Below are 13852 nucleotides of genomic sequence, written 5' to 3'. Positions count from 1 at the left end.
ATTTGTGGTACTCATTTCTCGTTGAAAACCATTTTCAATTAGATGTGTTGTTTCAAAACAAACACAAAAAATATTATTACTTAAGTAAATGAATGTTATTATTAATATATAATTGCTTAAAAATTATATTTTCTAAAGAACTTAATGACATGTTTGGATGGAAATTTTGGAGAGAAAATTATTTTTTACGTAAAATTAAAATATCATACATCAAAATGATTGTTTGAATATCAAAAGAATTTTTAAAATAATGGAAATAATTAAAAAATTCTAAAGCAAGGATTTTCAAATAATACATAAAAAAATTGCATGTGATATAAATTATACTTTATCTATATTAAAAAACAATTTGAAATAATTTTTTGTTGAATTGTTTTATCCAAACATAATATTCTAAAAAAATAATTTAGTTAAAGTGTAAGTTTTCATGCATTTTAAATCACTTAAAATTTGGAAATCCTTTATTCAAACACTATCTAAGTCTATATTTGGTAACGTGTCCCCGTCCCTCTCAAAGTACGTTTCAAAAGCTATAAAAGAATTATTTCCAACAATGTAAGTTGAGCATCTCACTAACAGAGACCCAACCATTAAATTGAGAAATTTTTTCATTGGAAATCATATAAAAGTACATTTAAAAATTATAAAGAAATATATTTTGATTTTTTTTTCCTCTTTTTACTTCCTTAACCGTGTCCTACTAGCATTTGCCATAATTTTATTCTCAAAATGCATCGGGTGAGGATATGTGAAACATGAGGAAACATATCAGTATTTAAAATTTAAAATATCAACAATTTCACTAACTTAAAACAGAAATATAAACTATTTTAACTTGTTAAAATTGAAGAAATAAAAGCCACAAATCTCACCATACCCATTCTAAATTCATCCTTTTGGGTTGAGCATCTCCAGTCTCTAATGTAAACAAAAATAGTCTCAACTTCAGATACGAAGGATAAGAAAACTTTCTTACTTCTCTAGTCTTCATGCATGTTTGAAAATGATTGGTAGCTGACGCGAATCCAAAAATATAGTGTTATACAACAAGAAATTGCAGCTCAACTGATTAAAAGGCACACCATTCTTATCTTCTTTGGTTGCTTTGTTCTTCCTCCATTTCGCCTTGAATCCTTTTACCTTTTCATTCGGATCACTGTCTTCCCGCTTGTGCTTTCTGTTTCTGGGCTGATACTCTGATTGTTCATTTTAATAGTTTGTTTGAAGTTGAATCATTGGTCAGCTTTGATCTGTACAGATTAAAATTAAAATAATTGGAAAAGATATACGTTATATATTTTTTATACTTAAAACATTGCCCGCATTTTAGTAAAGTTTGCGAGCATAGATTAAATAATTAAAAAATCATTGTTATTTTATTGCTTAAAACCTACACATATATGATAATTGTAAGAGTTCCAAATCAAAGAACCTCACTCAGGGTCCACTAAAATCCAGAATGTAGTATAAATTTATGTATTTATATTAGAGGTGAAAAAATGTTTTAATAATTAACTATAACTCAATAAGTGAAAAATGAAGTTAAGATAAACTATTTTTCCTTTAACTTAGTTAAAAGTTAAAAGCATCACTTATTAAAGATAAAATTGATATATATTAATGGATTTTATTTTTTTGTAATAACTGACTATTATATTAAAAACAATAAACTGTTAGGAGACTAAAAAAAAGAGCAAAAATTAGCTAAACAATAATCTAACAAAATTTATTTATATTTCTTTATCACGAAAAACCTATTTACCTTAGATAAAAAAAACTTTTTTAATTCTTTCCCAACAATTTTGCCAAATAGAAGTTTTTTCCCGGGATATAAATAAGTCGCTGCTATGTACGTAAATGGAGCAGAAGCAAATAATACAATGGATTGGAGTGGAACCAAATTCCCAATTAGCAATGAAACAATTTCATTTGACCAATCACATGAAAATTTGTAAATTTTCCCTGTGACTCGGGTTCTCTCAGTTCTGAATGTTTGAATACGTTAGACCATTCAAAATTAGGTTGAAATACCGGCTAGTGTGATTTTAAGTAAATATTCATCTTAAGTTAGAGGATTTTTTTTATCCGTGGGAATTGAATACTGTGTTAGAAAATTTACAACATTCACGCCCCTTACTCAATTAATTGAGCTAAACCAGGGATCCTAAGTTGAGGAATTGATTGAGTTAAATTAAAACAACTTTATATAACTTTTGTATTAAATACAAAATTTATACTAAATTTTATAACTAACTTTATTTTAAAATAAATTTTCAAAATCAATTCACTTCGAAATCGATTTTATAAAAATTAATTTCACTCAAAATCAAATTTGGAAATGCCCGACAATAAATCCCCATTGTGTGCTCAATTCACATATAAATGACGAGGTGAGACTAAATCTAATATATCCACAGCTGCCCAATATGGCAAGTTTCTTAATAAGCAAGTATAGCACCATAATAAAACAAAGGCGGGTAACGGGCAATAACTAAAGAAAACTTGTCGAGTATGAAATGATACCATATGAATCAATTTTTTCTGTTCTGTTGGGCAGCTTCAACATACTGCTCTGCAAGTTTCTTTACTTTCTCGCCTTCCTTTATGAGAAAATTAGCACTCTTTGATCTGGAATGATATTTCATAACCTTCTCGGTCGTTTTTGCAACCGCCCACCTGTATTGGTCAGCTGTGATTACACCACTCTTGCACAGCGGTCTGATGTGCTCCTTGATGTAAGCTTCTACCTGTTCAAACTCCGGCATTATTATGGAAATATGAGAATTATAAAGGAAAATATAGAAATGGAAGAAAATAAAAATGATAGTACAAGCCACTGCATTTAAAAAAAAATAAAAAATAAAGAAAATAGGATACATGGGAAAATTAATTTTGCAATACCTTTTTAATTATATGATTTACAGAGTCAGTCTGCTTAGCAGTGACATCGGATTTCTCTTTCTTTCTTTGGAAATTTTCACCAGCCTCAGATACTTTTTCTGTGAGATTCTCATTTCCAAGTTCCGAAGCATTTACTGCATTGTCCAAGACATGTTTTTCGTCATTATGGCAGTCATTGGCCACGCTTAGAGTTTCTGTCTTGCCATCTCCATGTAATGATCTTGATTCACCAACTGGATTTTTTTTTATAAGTGGTTCTTTGTCTGGGCCATATAATTCTTCAAATTCTGAGTCAGGTGGCTCAACAGCACCCTCACAGGATAGGAGCACAGAAGAAACAGAAGGCTGGCCCGTCTCCGCATCAATTGTAGAAGCCCTGTCCCTAAGGACTGCATCATCTTGAAAATTTGGTGAGAAGGATGCATCTCCTGGCACTTCATTTCTTTCAGACCCCTCACAGTCTGCACAATCCAAAGCGATATCTGACTTTTTCAAGTTCATGGTGGAGAAAACAAGTTTCACTTTTGACTCATTTTGCTCTTGTTTTGGAAATGAGACCTTTGTAACACTTGCACCAATATAATCTTCATCTTCCAAATCATACTCAAAATCACCATAAATATCCAGATCAGGATGAGAATCTGGTTCAAGTATATTATCAGGCCCTGACATATCACCATTACATGTTTCTCTGTTCTCGTGTGGACTGCTAGGTGGGGAATCAGACAACAGACCGGCATTTTTCAAGGCTGTTTCAACTTCAGGGTCAGTTGAAAGATCATCAGTATTAAGTTCCGATTGTTGATCAGTAAGCATTGATGAAGAGGCTGGTGGACTTGTGTCTGTGGCTACATTGGTTTTTGTGTTATTTGTGTGATGCAAGAGCTCTTGTGAACAAAGGTTCAAATACACAAGCTTGCTGTTTGATCTGTCAGCAACTTCCTTTTCAATATTAATTGCATCTGCAACAGCTAATTCTGTATCTGCAGTTCTGCGAATCACAGCCAGATTTGTGTTCCTCAATATGCGCTCTGTCAGGCGGTAAAGCTGTGTCTGCACAAAAGTAACCATCAGAACTGTATACATAAATAAAGCAACTTGCATGAATGTTGCGCTCTATCTGTCTGATCAGTAACTTGATCTTTTGGAAATAGTCATGCCCATTACTTAAATGTGATTCAACTCCAGTAACATGCCAAATGAGGAACAAAATTAAATAATTCTAAATGTGTCCACCAGTTTTAATCCCAACCCTGAAATCTGGCAACCAGTCAATCCGTGACTTTTATCTATGGAAGAATAACTATTCAAAGAGATTTAAGATTCTATCACTTTTTTCTGGAGGGAAACTTCAGGTCATATCACTCATCAGGTGATATAAACAACGATGGAACCGGGATAAAGGAGAGGGATGGGAAACCAGTGGCAATCAGATGTGTGTTAAACATTTGAAAACAGAAGATAACTAAATGCCAAACTGATGATCTTATTTTCTCAAACTCAATGTCATTGTGAATTGCCATCTATTGGTGCCTTCTTTAAAAATGCACCAGAGTACAAAAAAACTGGTGCATTGCTTTTTTCATCTCAAGCTTTCTTCTCTAGTCTAACATGTGAAACATAAAATGGAGGAAATGAAAGGTACAGCATACCTGCCTCACTGATATAGGAATTTTATTGTGGTGACAAGGTGCCAATACTGGTCTCATATCAATTGGCAATTGGGCCTACTCACAATAACAGAAAGAAGTAACAGTGAACAGCCATATACAATTTCTCACAACATAAAAGGTAAAATAAACAATTGCATAGAAAACTAATCAGATCATTTACATACAAGAACAGGATAGTTTCCTTTAAAAACTGCATTGTCTTCCTGATTTCCATTTGCTGTGTTCCCACTTGTGGCAGCTGTTTTCCTCGCAAGAACTTCCAAGGCCCATTTTCTTTTATCACTCTTCATACAACCAGATTTAAGGTCTAACTCTTTTGTGCTAGTTTTGGCACCAGCTGATGAAACTGATGTCCTTTCTGAGTGATTGTCTGAACGTACTTTACCAGAAGTTGAATTATCACCAACTGGACCACGTACAAGCTTCTTATCTACTTTTTTTTCAGATGAACAAACACTGTTCTTTGATAAAAGATTATTTATATCAGTTGCTTTAATAGTATTGTTATCAACCGATAGATTTGGTACTTTTTCTGACGGGCTATGTTTAGTTTGCTCCGAGTTAGCAATGGTTTTAAGCACAGAGAGTGGTTTGACATCTTTTTTCCGGGGGAAAACAGATGTATCTGCTAAATACAACCTGGAAAGAATAGGATTCTTGGCCTGACATTCAGAAGCCTGCTTTGATTCTGGATTGTTTGAACCTTTTCTCAGTAGATCAAGAACTGATTTTAAAGTTTCAATCTTTTCAGGCTTTGTAGCTCTCATGCAACGATATTTCCAAAACTCAATTTCACAGTCCCTATCCCATGCACGCTTTCTTCTTCCATTGGATGTCCCAAAAATTTTCTTTGTTAGATTTTCACGCACTTTTCCTTTCTGCAACATTGATTTCTTTGCCTTTATAGCTGCAGGGGATAACTTGTTTACAAGTTCAGTTTTAGGCCCTGTTATAGCAGCCCTAAATGCTTCAAGAAGTTTGGGATCAAAATGGTTATCCTCAAAGTTTATAGAGGACTTGTTACGGACAGCTTCTCTAATTTCTTTCCTTAGATTTTGAACTACCAAAGATGATTCTCCATCATCAGAGACCCTCTTCATGATCTTTTTAACCCTCAACCCAGCCATATTTCCTTTGTTTTCAGATAACTTGTCACAAGCATTAGTGTCAGTACGTTCCTTGGAGTGCCTCCGGTTTGTCCCTTTAACTATATTCATTATATCTGATTTGACAATCGAATTTGTTGGAGACTGCTTTAAAGCAGGGCATTTCTGAGCATTTTCTAAAAGATGAGCACCAGCTGAGTCATTACTACTGGTCATTTGACTACCAGTAGCTCTAATTTTCTTTTGTGCAACTTCATCCGGAAGTTCAGACTTGTCATCTCCATCCAGAAGTTCAGGCTTGACATTTCCATCATCATCCTTTATATAAACTTGCTCATTACTGTGAAGTCAAGGACGAAAATCAGGGAAAAAGAACAAAGAAAAGAAAGTCAAATTTTGAATTCCTCGTGATGAACATAAAACAAATAACAATTAACACATTTATTTCAACAGAATATGCATTTAAATATCACAGACAATTAACGCAGTTTTAATAGCACACAAGAGTATCAAGAATATCTAGGCACCAGCTCCTATTTCTTTCTGTTTAATTATGAGTCATCAATATTCAAAGTGCTCTGATTCATTATCTTGTCTTTGCAACCAGCAGCATCACTCTCATGATGATATTTTATGCCAACAACCATATACTTCCAAAAGTGAACACCATGCAAAAAGCAGCCCTATACATTACAACTATATCTCACAGGCTTTAGAATAATATACGACTTTCTACCTATTTTGTTTAAGAAGTCCCCCATTAGCTAGGAATATAATCTAAGTAGTTCTTATAAGACTTGAGCAACCCTCTCCTCTAACTTTTACGGTTGAGTTAGGCTTGGTCCATTTAACGGAAGTAATTGATATTGGTAACTGTTAAGAAAATAGGCAAGTATTAAGGAAAGTATTATGGATTAAGGAAGCACTGACTCCTAAAATCAAGGGATGACTAATTGGGGAGCTTGATCCTGGGTAACCGATTCCTATTAATTAGGAAGTTGATTGCAGGGTGATAGATTGACAATTAAACATTTGCATACCCTTAATTCTATCCTTCTAGTATATCCAATGCAGTAGAGACACTCCCCTTTCTTGAGGTGTTAGAGTGTTAGACACGTTAATTCCCACACCAACACCAGTATGGCACATTTCAGACACTACTCATTCAATGTTCACTTAAAAAAATTATTGACCCAAACATACTATATGACTGAGACAGTCAAGTCAACACCTCCATCTCCATATGGATAGACATTTTAAGGAAACTAGTATTATAAAACATATTTATAGTTTTTAACATTAAGAAAAAGTCACTTTAAAATGTGATATAAAATATTAAAAAATAATGTCTCTTAGTATGTTTTTGTGAGGCTCGTTATAATAGAAAGCTGTGTATACAAGAATATACAAATATTAGTTACTATTTTAGATCTTTTATGTTCCTCATATGTATGTGTTCTATAGAAGTGTCCCACAATCCTATATTTTTTACATTAGCCATGTTAGAGCATCTGTGTTAGTGTTGGGTCTAGTGTCCATGTTGGAGTCATGTGTTAAAAGTATAAGACGCGTAAAGCAAAGTGCGCTTCATCCCACAGCAATTTTACATCCTCTCTCTCTCCAACACAATGACCATGGAAAACTACTCATTTAATATGATACAAAATTGTGTCATACAGAAGATGGGCAAGGTGTTAGCAAGGAGGATGAAGGAGGTGCTGCCAATACTAATAGATGAGACACAATCAGCATTTATAGCAGGCCGACATTTGCTACAGAGCACCCTCATTGCAAATGAAGTAATCCATAAAGCAAAAACAAGGAACAAGCCGTGCTTGGTCTTCAAAGTAGATTACGAAAAGGCTTATGATTCAGTATCTTGGGAATTCCTGTTGTATATGTTGAGGAGGATGGGGTTTTGTGAAAATTGGATATCATGGATTGAGGGCTGCCTAAAATCCGCTTCTATATCCATACTGAGTAATAGTAGCCCTACGTCTGAGTTCACCCCCCAAAGAGGTCTAAGACAAGGGGACGATCCACTAGCTCCATTTTTATTTAATGTTGTTGTGGAGGGACTAAATGGATTGGTGAGAGAAGCAATGGAGAAAAACTTGTTTCAAGGTTTCCTTGTGGGCAGAAACGAGGTGAAAGTTAACATATTACAGTATGCGGATGATACACTCTTTTTTGGGAAAGCATCCATGGAATATGTTAAAGCGATTAAGGTGATTTTGAGAAGTTTTGAACTAGTCTCAGGCCTCAAAATTAATTTCTCAAAGAATAGTTTTGGGGCAATTGGGATTTCGGAGAGTTGGAAGGTGGCTGCTGCTAGGTACTTAAATTACAGGCTATTGGCCATACCTTTTCTATATTTGGGTATCCCAATTGGGGCAAACCCAAGGTGTTTCGACATTTGGGATCCTATCGTCAAGAAATGTGAGAGAAAATTGGCGAAATGGAAACAAAAACTACTATCATTTGGGGGAAGGGTAACACTCATAAAGTTTGTTCTAGATTCTATTCCTATACATTTATTCTCTTTTTTCAAGGCTCCAAACAAAATTCTGGACAAACTGGTATGGATACAGAGGCATTTTCTGTGGGGTGGAGGTATGGAGCAGAAGAAGATAGCATGGGTAAAGTAAGAGTCGGTGTGTCTATCAAAGGAGAAAGGAGGAATTGGAATTAGGGACCTTAGGAAGTTTAATTATGCTCTCCTCGAAAAGTGGAAGTGGAACCTTTTCCATAATCAAGGAGAATTGTGGGCTAGAATACTTACTTCAAAATATGGTGATTGGTGGAATTTGGAGGGGGAAAGAAGGGGCAGTAGAATATCAGCATGGTGGAAGGATATAAATAGCATAGCTTCTGCCGGCGTAGATGGCAGCTGCTTAGATTAAGGGATAAAATGAAAAGTGGGGTGTGGAACAAAGGCTAAATTCTGGGAGGATGGAGTATCACTTAAGCGGAAATACCCTATACTTTTCTCCATATCTAAGCAGCAAAATCATGTCATACAGAAAATGGACAAGTTCACAGATGTAGAATGGGAATAAGACTTCAAATGGAGACGAGAACTCTTTGATGGCGAGATGGATATGGCTGTGAGGTTCTTAGAAGATTTAGAAGGCATTAGCATTCACTCGGATCGAGAAGACAAGTGGATTTGGAAGGAAGATGCATCGGGTGTATACACAGTCGGGAATGGGTACAAGATGCTTATGTCAGACCAAACTGATGAAAATCAGGATGATGCTTTTACAGAGTTGTGGAAGGTCAAGGTCCCTAGTAAAGTCTCTTTCTTCGCGTGGAGACTAATAAGGGACAAATTACCAACTAAAATCAACCTGTGCAAGAGAAATGTGGAAATAAATGATCTCACATGTCCATCCTGCACATATAAAGAAGAGGATGCAGCACATCTCTTCTTTAGTTGCAGCAAAATTATGTCGCTTTGGTGGGAATCAACATCGTGGACAAACACTTCAGCACCATTTCCGTAGAACCCGAGAATGCACTTCCTCCAGCATGTGGTTGGGAAAGAAAATGGAAGCAGTTTTCAAAAATGGAAATTGAGGAGGATCTCCTTGACTTGGAGTATTTGGCAGCATCGAAATAAGATTGTTTTTGAAGAGGAAAGTTTTAATGATAGTAAGCTGTTGGAGGATGCTATCTTTCTATGCTGGACTTGGCTAAAAAATCAGGATAAAGGTTTTGACATGCCATTTCACCACTGGTCCAGCAACATGAGGGAGGCATTTATGTGATTAGGGTGGGATAATTCTACAAGTGGGGGTAGCTGTGGGATAAGTATAATGTCAGAATTATGGTTTCTTAATTCATGTTATATACTTTGTCTATGTATTAGGATACCATAGTCCTACTCAAACTGGCCAATGTGTAAACTCCACAGTACAACTTGTACTGATTAATATATAATACAATATTATTTTTGCTGATTAAAAAAAATTTAATGATACAAATTTACATTATTTCTTACCAGTAATCAGCATGCTTTCTCTTTCCACCAGCCACTTTGGCACTGTCCTTACAAGCATTGGCTTCGATTTCATCTCCTGAGATAATTTTATTATCAACATTATAAGGTTTAAAAACTGGCTTAAATGCTTTGAAGCTGTCAATATCATCAGTGGTTTCCCGCAGTCCAAGTGTGGACTAAAATAAAGAAAGCAAGAGGAATAACGTTCTAAGAATGGTGGAGCACCTTTCAAAAAACATTCTTCTGAACTCGAGTACAGGACATCAGTTGCTTGATCTCTTGTTTCATTCTTGTCTGCATTACCAACTATAAGCACGTTAAGATTACGACAGTCAGTCTAGCTTACAGAAGAAGAGCACAAAAAATTGATTTATGATATGCTTTTCATGCTGGCAAAAAGCTAGTGATATAAAATATAATTTACCAGATAAGAAAGAGCCTACTGACAAACCAAGTTGAAGACCCATTTCGGATTCAATTCTGGATGGACTAGTTTTGGTAAGGGACTTGTCAAATAACTTGGTTCCATCAAAGCCACTTGGTTCATCCCTTGCTCCACTGACATTTTTCTTTAAATCATTATGCACTGAGGATTTAGAAGTTACGCTACAGGATATGTTGTTTGACAAAGACAGTTCCAGTTCTTCCTCCATGACTGGTAATGTATTTGTCTCTGTCTTCACTTCCCCACTTTGCTGATCACTTGTGACGGACATTAAAATACATGATTCAGTCATTGGGTCCTCACCAACTTCAAAAGGCAATAGGCTTTTCTCACTTGTTGATGGAACCCATTTTGTTTGGTCAACCATCGAAACAACAACAGCCGTCTCTCCTGTATCAGCAACAGACACAGAAACTTTTCCTGAAAAGGAATCCTCAGCATGGCAGTCACTATTACTATTATGATTATCTGCATTACATTCCACGGTTGTCCTCTCTACTGAATTGGATGTTCCTTTAGAAACTTCATCAACAACACATCTAAAACAAAACCCTGAATTAGAATACTAAAGGATGGAAAAATATATCAAATTGTCAGCAAACGATTTTATAATTCATGTGATGGAAGCTTACCTAGGGGTTTTGTTAAAGACACCCCTTTGCTAGTTAGTTCTATTTTGTTATTGGATAAAACACATTCTTTTCATGGTTAATTACATCGAAAATAATTTCTAATTTTTGTTTAGATTATAATTATCTGACCATGTTTTCTATCGTAGGGAACCCTAGACTTTAAATTAGCAGCTAGAACTTATCAAACTCCATATTATTATTTATAATATAGTAGCCAATATGTACTGTGCATGTTAACAAATACAAACCAGATCGAGCTTTAAGGTAAAAGGAAAAGAAAAAGCAATTAGAAGAACAAAAATACCCAACAGAATGACCAGTAAAGTCAATTTACCTGGGGCATAACCATGTACTGTCCGATGTACCTTCAGTATCAAATCCCACACAGAAGGCATGATACCTGTCAATATTAGACTTAACTATGCCTCTAACAGTGTTTGTTATGAACTTATCACAAATACTTTGACAAGTTAAGAAATAATTTTTTTCTGCCAAATGTCCCTTACAGATGAGGTCTAAGCCTAGGCGAACATTCAATTACACAGAGCTGACCAATCCAACCCCAACATCCTAGTCATAAAAGATAATAAGAACCTACTGAAATTTTAGTCAATGACATCTTAAACAAAAATTTCATTTCAAACAATATATCTGAAACCCATTAACCTAATCCGTTGATTTAAGTTTACCATATGTCACATGAATCACATGCTATTGATGTGTCGAGATCAGAATCTCCTTCAATAGTAGCCAAACCATTACGAACCTTGCAGCCATCACCATCCAAGCAAATAACTGCCTACAAAATGATGAAATACATAAGGATTAGTGTTATGCATTAAATTTTCAAAATGATAAGAATGTTGAAAATTATATTAGTCCATGAACAGATTCTCTGCAAGGATTTTCGTTATTTAAAAATGTTGGGGAATTTATAAATGTATTGACTGTGTTGGAGAATCAACTTATGATAAGAATCAAAAGATATTTGCATAGAGGATATATGCTCATGCAAAAATACAAGAAATACTGAGTTGAGATTTTTTGCCTGAAATTCTAAAATTATATTATATGAAAAAAAATTACATTTTCATCAATGTAGTAAGAGGGAAATGACAGTGTGTTATTCTTCTCTTCAATGGACCAGTCATCATCTCTGCAATCATGAAGGAAAACAGTTAAGATTATATAAATTTTATTACAGCAGAAACATGACCAAACTGTAAAATATTTATTCAAAATTGAGTAATGAAACTGTGAAGTATTTACTTAAAATTCAGTCATAGTGATGGACGGCTAGAATTATGCAAAATTAATGATTTTCAACTCAAACACCAATTCTGAAAATCCTAAGCTTAAATGTATGTGGATATAAACAAACAATGAAAATAAGGCTGTCAATCATGCACACGTAATGTAATGGAGGAAAAGTTACCTGAAGAATGAATCATCTTCAACTTTATTGTTTCCAATGGTATCATATACCTTCACAATCATGAGTTTCACATGTTTAGCCAAGCACCAAATTTTAATAGTATTTTCAAGGTATTAGATGCATTAGAAACAAAAAAAAATCATAATAATATTAATCAAAACAACAAAGTAAATGGTCTAAAACAGAATTAATAAAGTGAGCAAATTCAATTGTAACCTGAAGAGTTATACTAAAGCAATGAAGATAAAGCAACATTCTGCAATTTTATATATCACTCACTGGAACACAAGTGATTAACTGAAACTCATTCTGGCAAAGTGGGCAAAGATTAGTGATGGTAGCCCAGTTGTCAATGCATACAAAGCAGAACCTGTGAAATAAATGTAACGAGCCAAAATTTCAGATTCATAATTCAACATACATACTGAAAATGAAGAAAAAAGAATCAACATTTAAAGAATGAAAATTTAACATAACAAAATCATTGCGCAAACTAATAGAGGCTCTCTCCTACAGGCATGACGGCAACCCCCCTAAAACAAATTAGCACTACCCAACCAACGAGATCGAGATGATGACAATTTAAAAGAGAGAAGTGAAAACAAGCCTTTAAGAAGTAAGAAAGAAAATAGATACCAGTGCTGACAGCAATCCAGAAGTCCCCTGTCAATAACCATATCCATACATATTCCACATCTTTCCCCTTCAACAGCTGCATCATCCTGTAATTAAGAAACTACTGAGTGTTCAGTTCAGGTGAAACATATATACCATAAGTGAAATTAAAATTATAATAAGGTGGCATGAAATAATCAAAGCTGCAACAAAAAAAAAAAGGCGTAAGCGAGGGTTTAAGCAGCATTTCATTTCATAAGGTCGAAACTATGCAGAAGAGAGCGATGAGCTTACATTATCGTTGGCATAAAAAGCGTCCTGCGTGAGTGTGAGCATATCATTCGTGACGAAATCCGCCTCCATTGCGAAGCTAACTCGAAACCAAACACTAATTCACTGTGAAGTTTGCGTCAATTAGAGAAACGAATCTTATCACAATTCTATTGGGAGGAGAAAGATGCACAAGCTAATAGAGACTAGAGAGAGTGCTGTTTAATAATCCATTGCCTGTAACTGTAAATGGAATCGGTGAAGAGAAACCACGGTATTTGGGTTCAATTCATCCGATCTGCCTCCGAGAGAGAGACGTTTCGCGTTGGAACTTGAAAAGCAGAATACGTTGTCGACGTCTTTAACATCACGTGCTCTCAGCCTCTCGGACATTCTTTTTTTCTTTTTCTTTTTAAGTAAATAATCAAATTCATCTTAAGCTAAAGCGCCCATAAATTGTTCCTAAGATTGGTCTATTAAAGATTAAAGAGGTCAAATTTAAATTTAATCTCTGTTAAGTGTAAAAAAAATTAATAATTAATCTTGTAGATATTTTAATAACAAATTAATTTTTAAATTTTACAATATTAAATTGATTCTTAAAAAATATAAATTATTATTAAATATTATAATTTAATGACAAAAAATATAAATTGATTCACAAATTTAACGGTCATATTTTTTTATATTTAGAAACTAAATTTATATTTCTTTTTACTTTTTAGGAATTAATTTATCCATGCATCATATTTTTAAGAATTAATTTGATCAT

General features: G+C 34.4%; 1 protein-coding gene across 5 annotated transcripts; it reads right to left on the bottom strand.

Annotated features, from left to right (window-relative positions):
• Positions 1 to 774: 774 nt before the first annotated feature.
• Positions 775 to 13464, bottom strand: LOC100783955 (uncharacterized protein At4g10930). Of its 5 annotated transcripts, none has more exons than XM_026129497.2 (15): positions 13105 to 13464; positions 12832 to 12917; positions 12475 to 12565; positions 12196 to 12245; positions 11847 to 11916; positions 11450 to 11559; positions 11095 to 11160; positions 10108 to 10667; positions 9909 to 9989; positions 9684 to 9759; positions 4739 to 6020; positions 4554 to 4628; positions 2902 to 3954; positions 2524 to 2747; positions 775 to 1250 (listed from the first exon to the last, which is right to left on the bottom strand). In XM_026129497.2, exons 1-14 carry the CDS (start codon positions 13171 to 13173, stop codon positions 2532 to 2534), a joined length of 3885 nt encoding a protein of 1294 aa, XP_025985282.1. In that variant the 5' UTR covers positions 13174 to 13464; the 3' UTR covers positions 775 to 1250; positions 2524 to 2531. The 5 variants fall into 5 exon arrangements, with proteins under 5 accessions (XP_025985282.1, XP_025985283.1, XP_014634131.1 ...); XM_026129498.2 differs by lacking the exon at positions 775 to 1250 and having other exon boundaries at positions 2300 to 2747; positions 4739 to 5949; positions 5977 to 6020; XM_014778645.3 differs by lacking the exon at positions 775 to 1250 and having other exon boundaries at positions 2300 to 2747; positions 13105 to 13206; positions 13318 to 13464.
• Positions 13465 to 13852: the final 388 nt, after the last annotated feature.

The sequence above is a fragment of the Glycine max genome, chromosome 8 (assembly GCF_000004515.6).
Source record: "Glycine max cultivar Williams 82 chromosome 8, Glycine_max_v4.0, whole genome shotgun sequence".
NCBI classification, from domain to species: Eukaryota; Viridiplantae; Streptophyta; class Magnoliopsida; order Fabales; family Fabaceae; genus Glycine; species Glycine max.
This window is presented reverse-complemented; position numbering and strand designations above follow the sequence as displayed.

What these genes read in the sequence shown, in the direction of transcription:
- LOC100783955 (XM_026129497.2), bottom strand. Translation starts at nt 13,173, where the DNA reads ATGGAGGCGGATTTCGTCACGAATGATATGCTCACACTCACGCAGGAC. An exon ending in AGTAGGCTCTTTCTTATCTG is followed by an intron (nt 9,990 to 10,107) that starts GTAAATTATATT and finishes ACGTGCTTATAG; the next exon opens with TTGGTAATGCAGACAAGAAT. An exon ending in AGAAGAATGTTTTTTGAAAG is followed by an intron (nt 9,760 to 9,908) that starts GTGCTCCACCAT and finishes AAATTATCTCAG; the next exon opens with GAGATGAAATCGAAGCCAAT.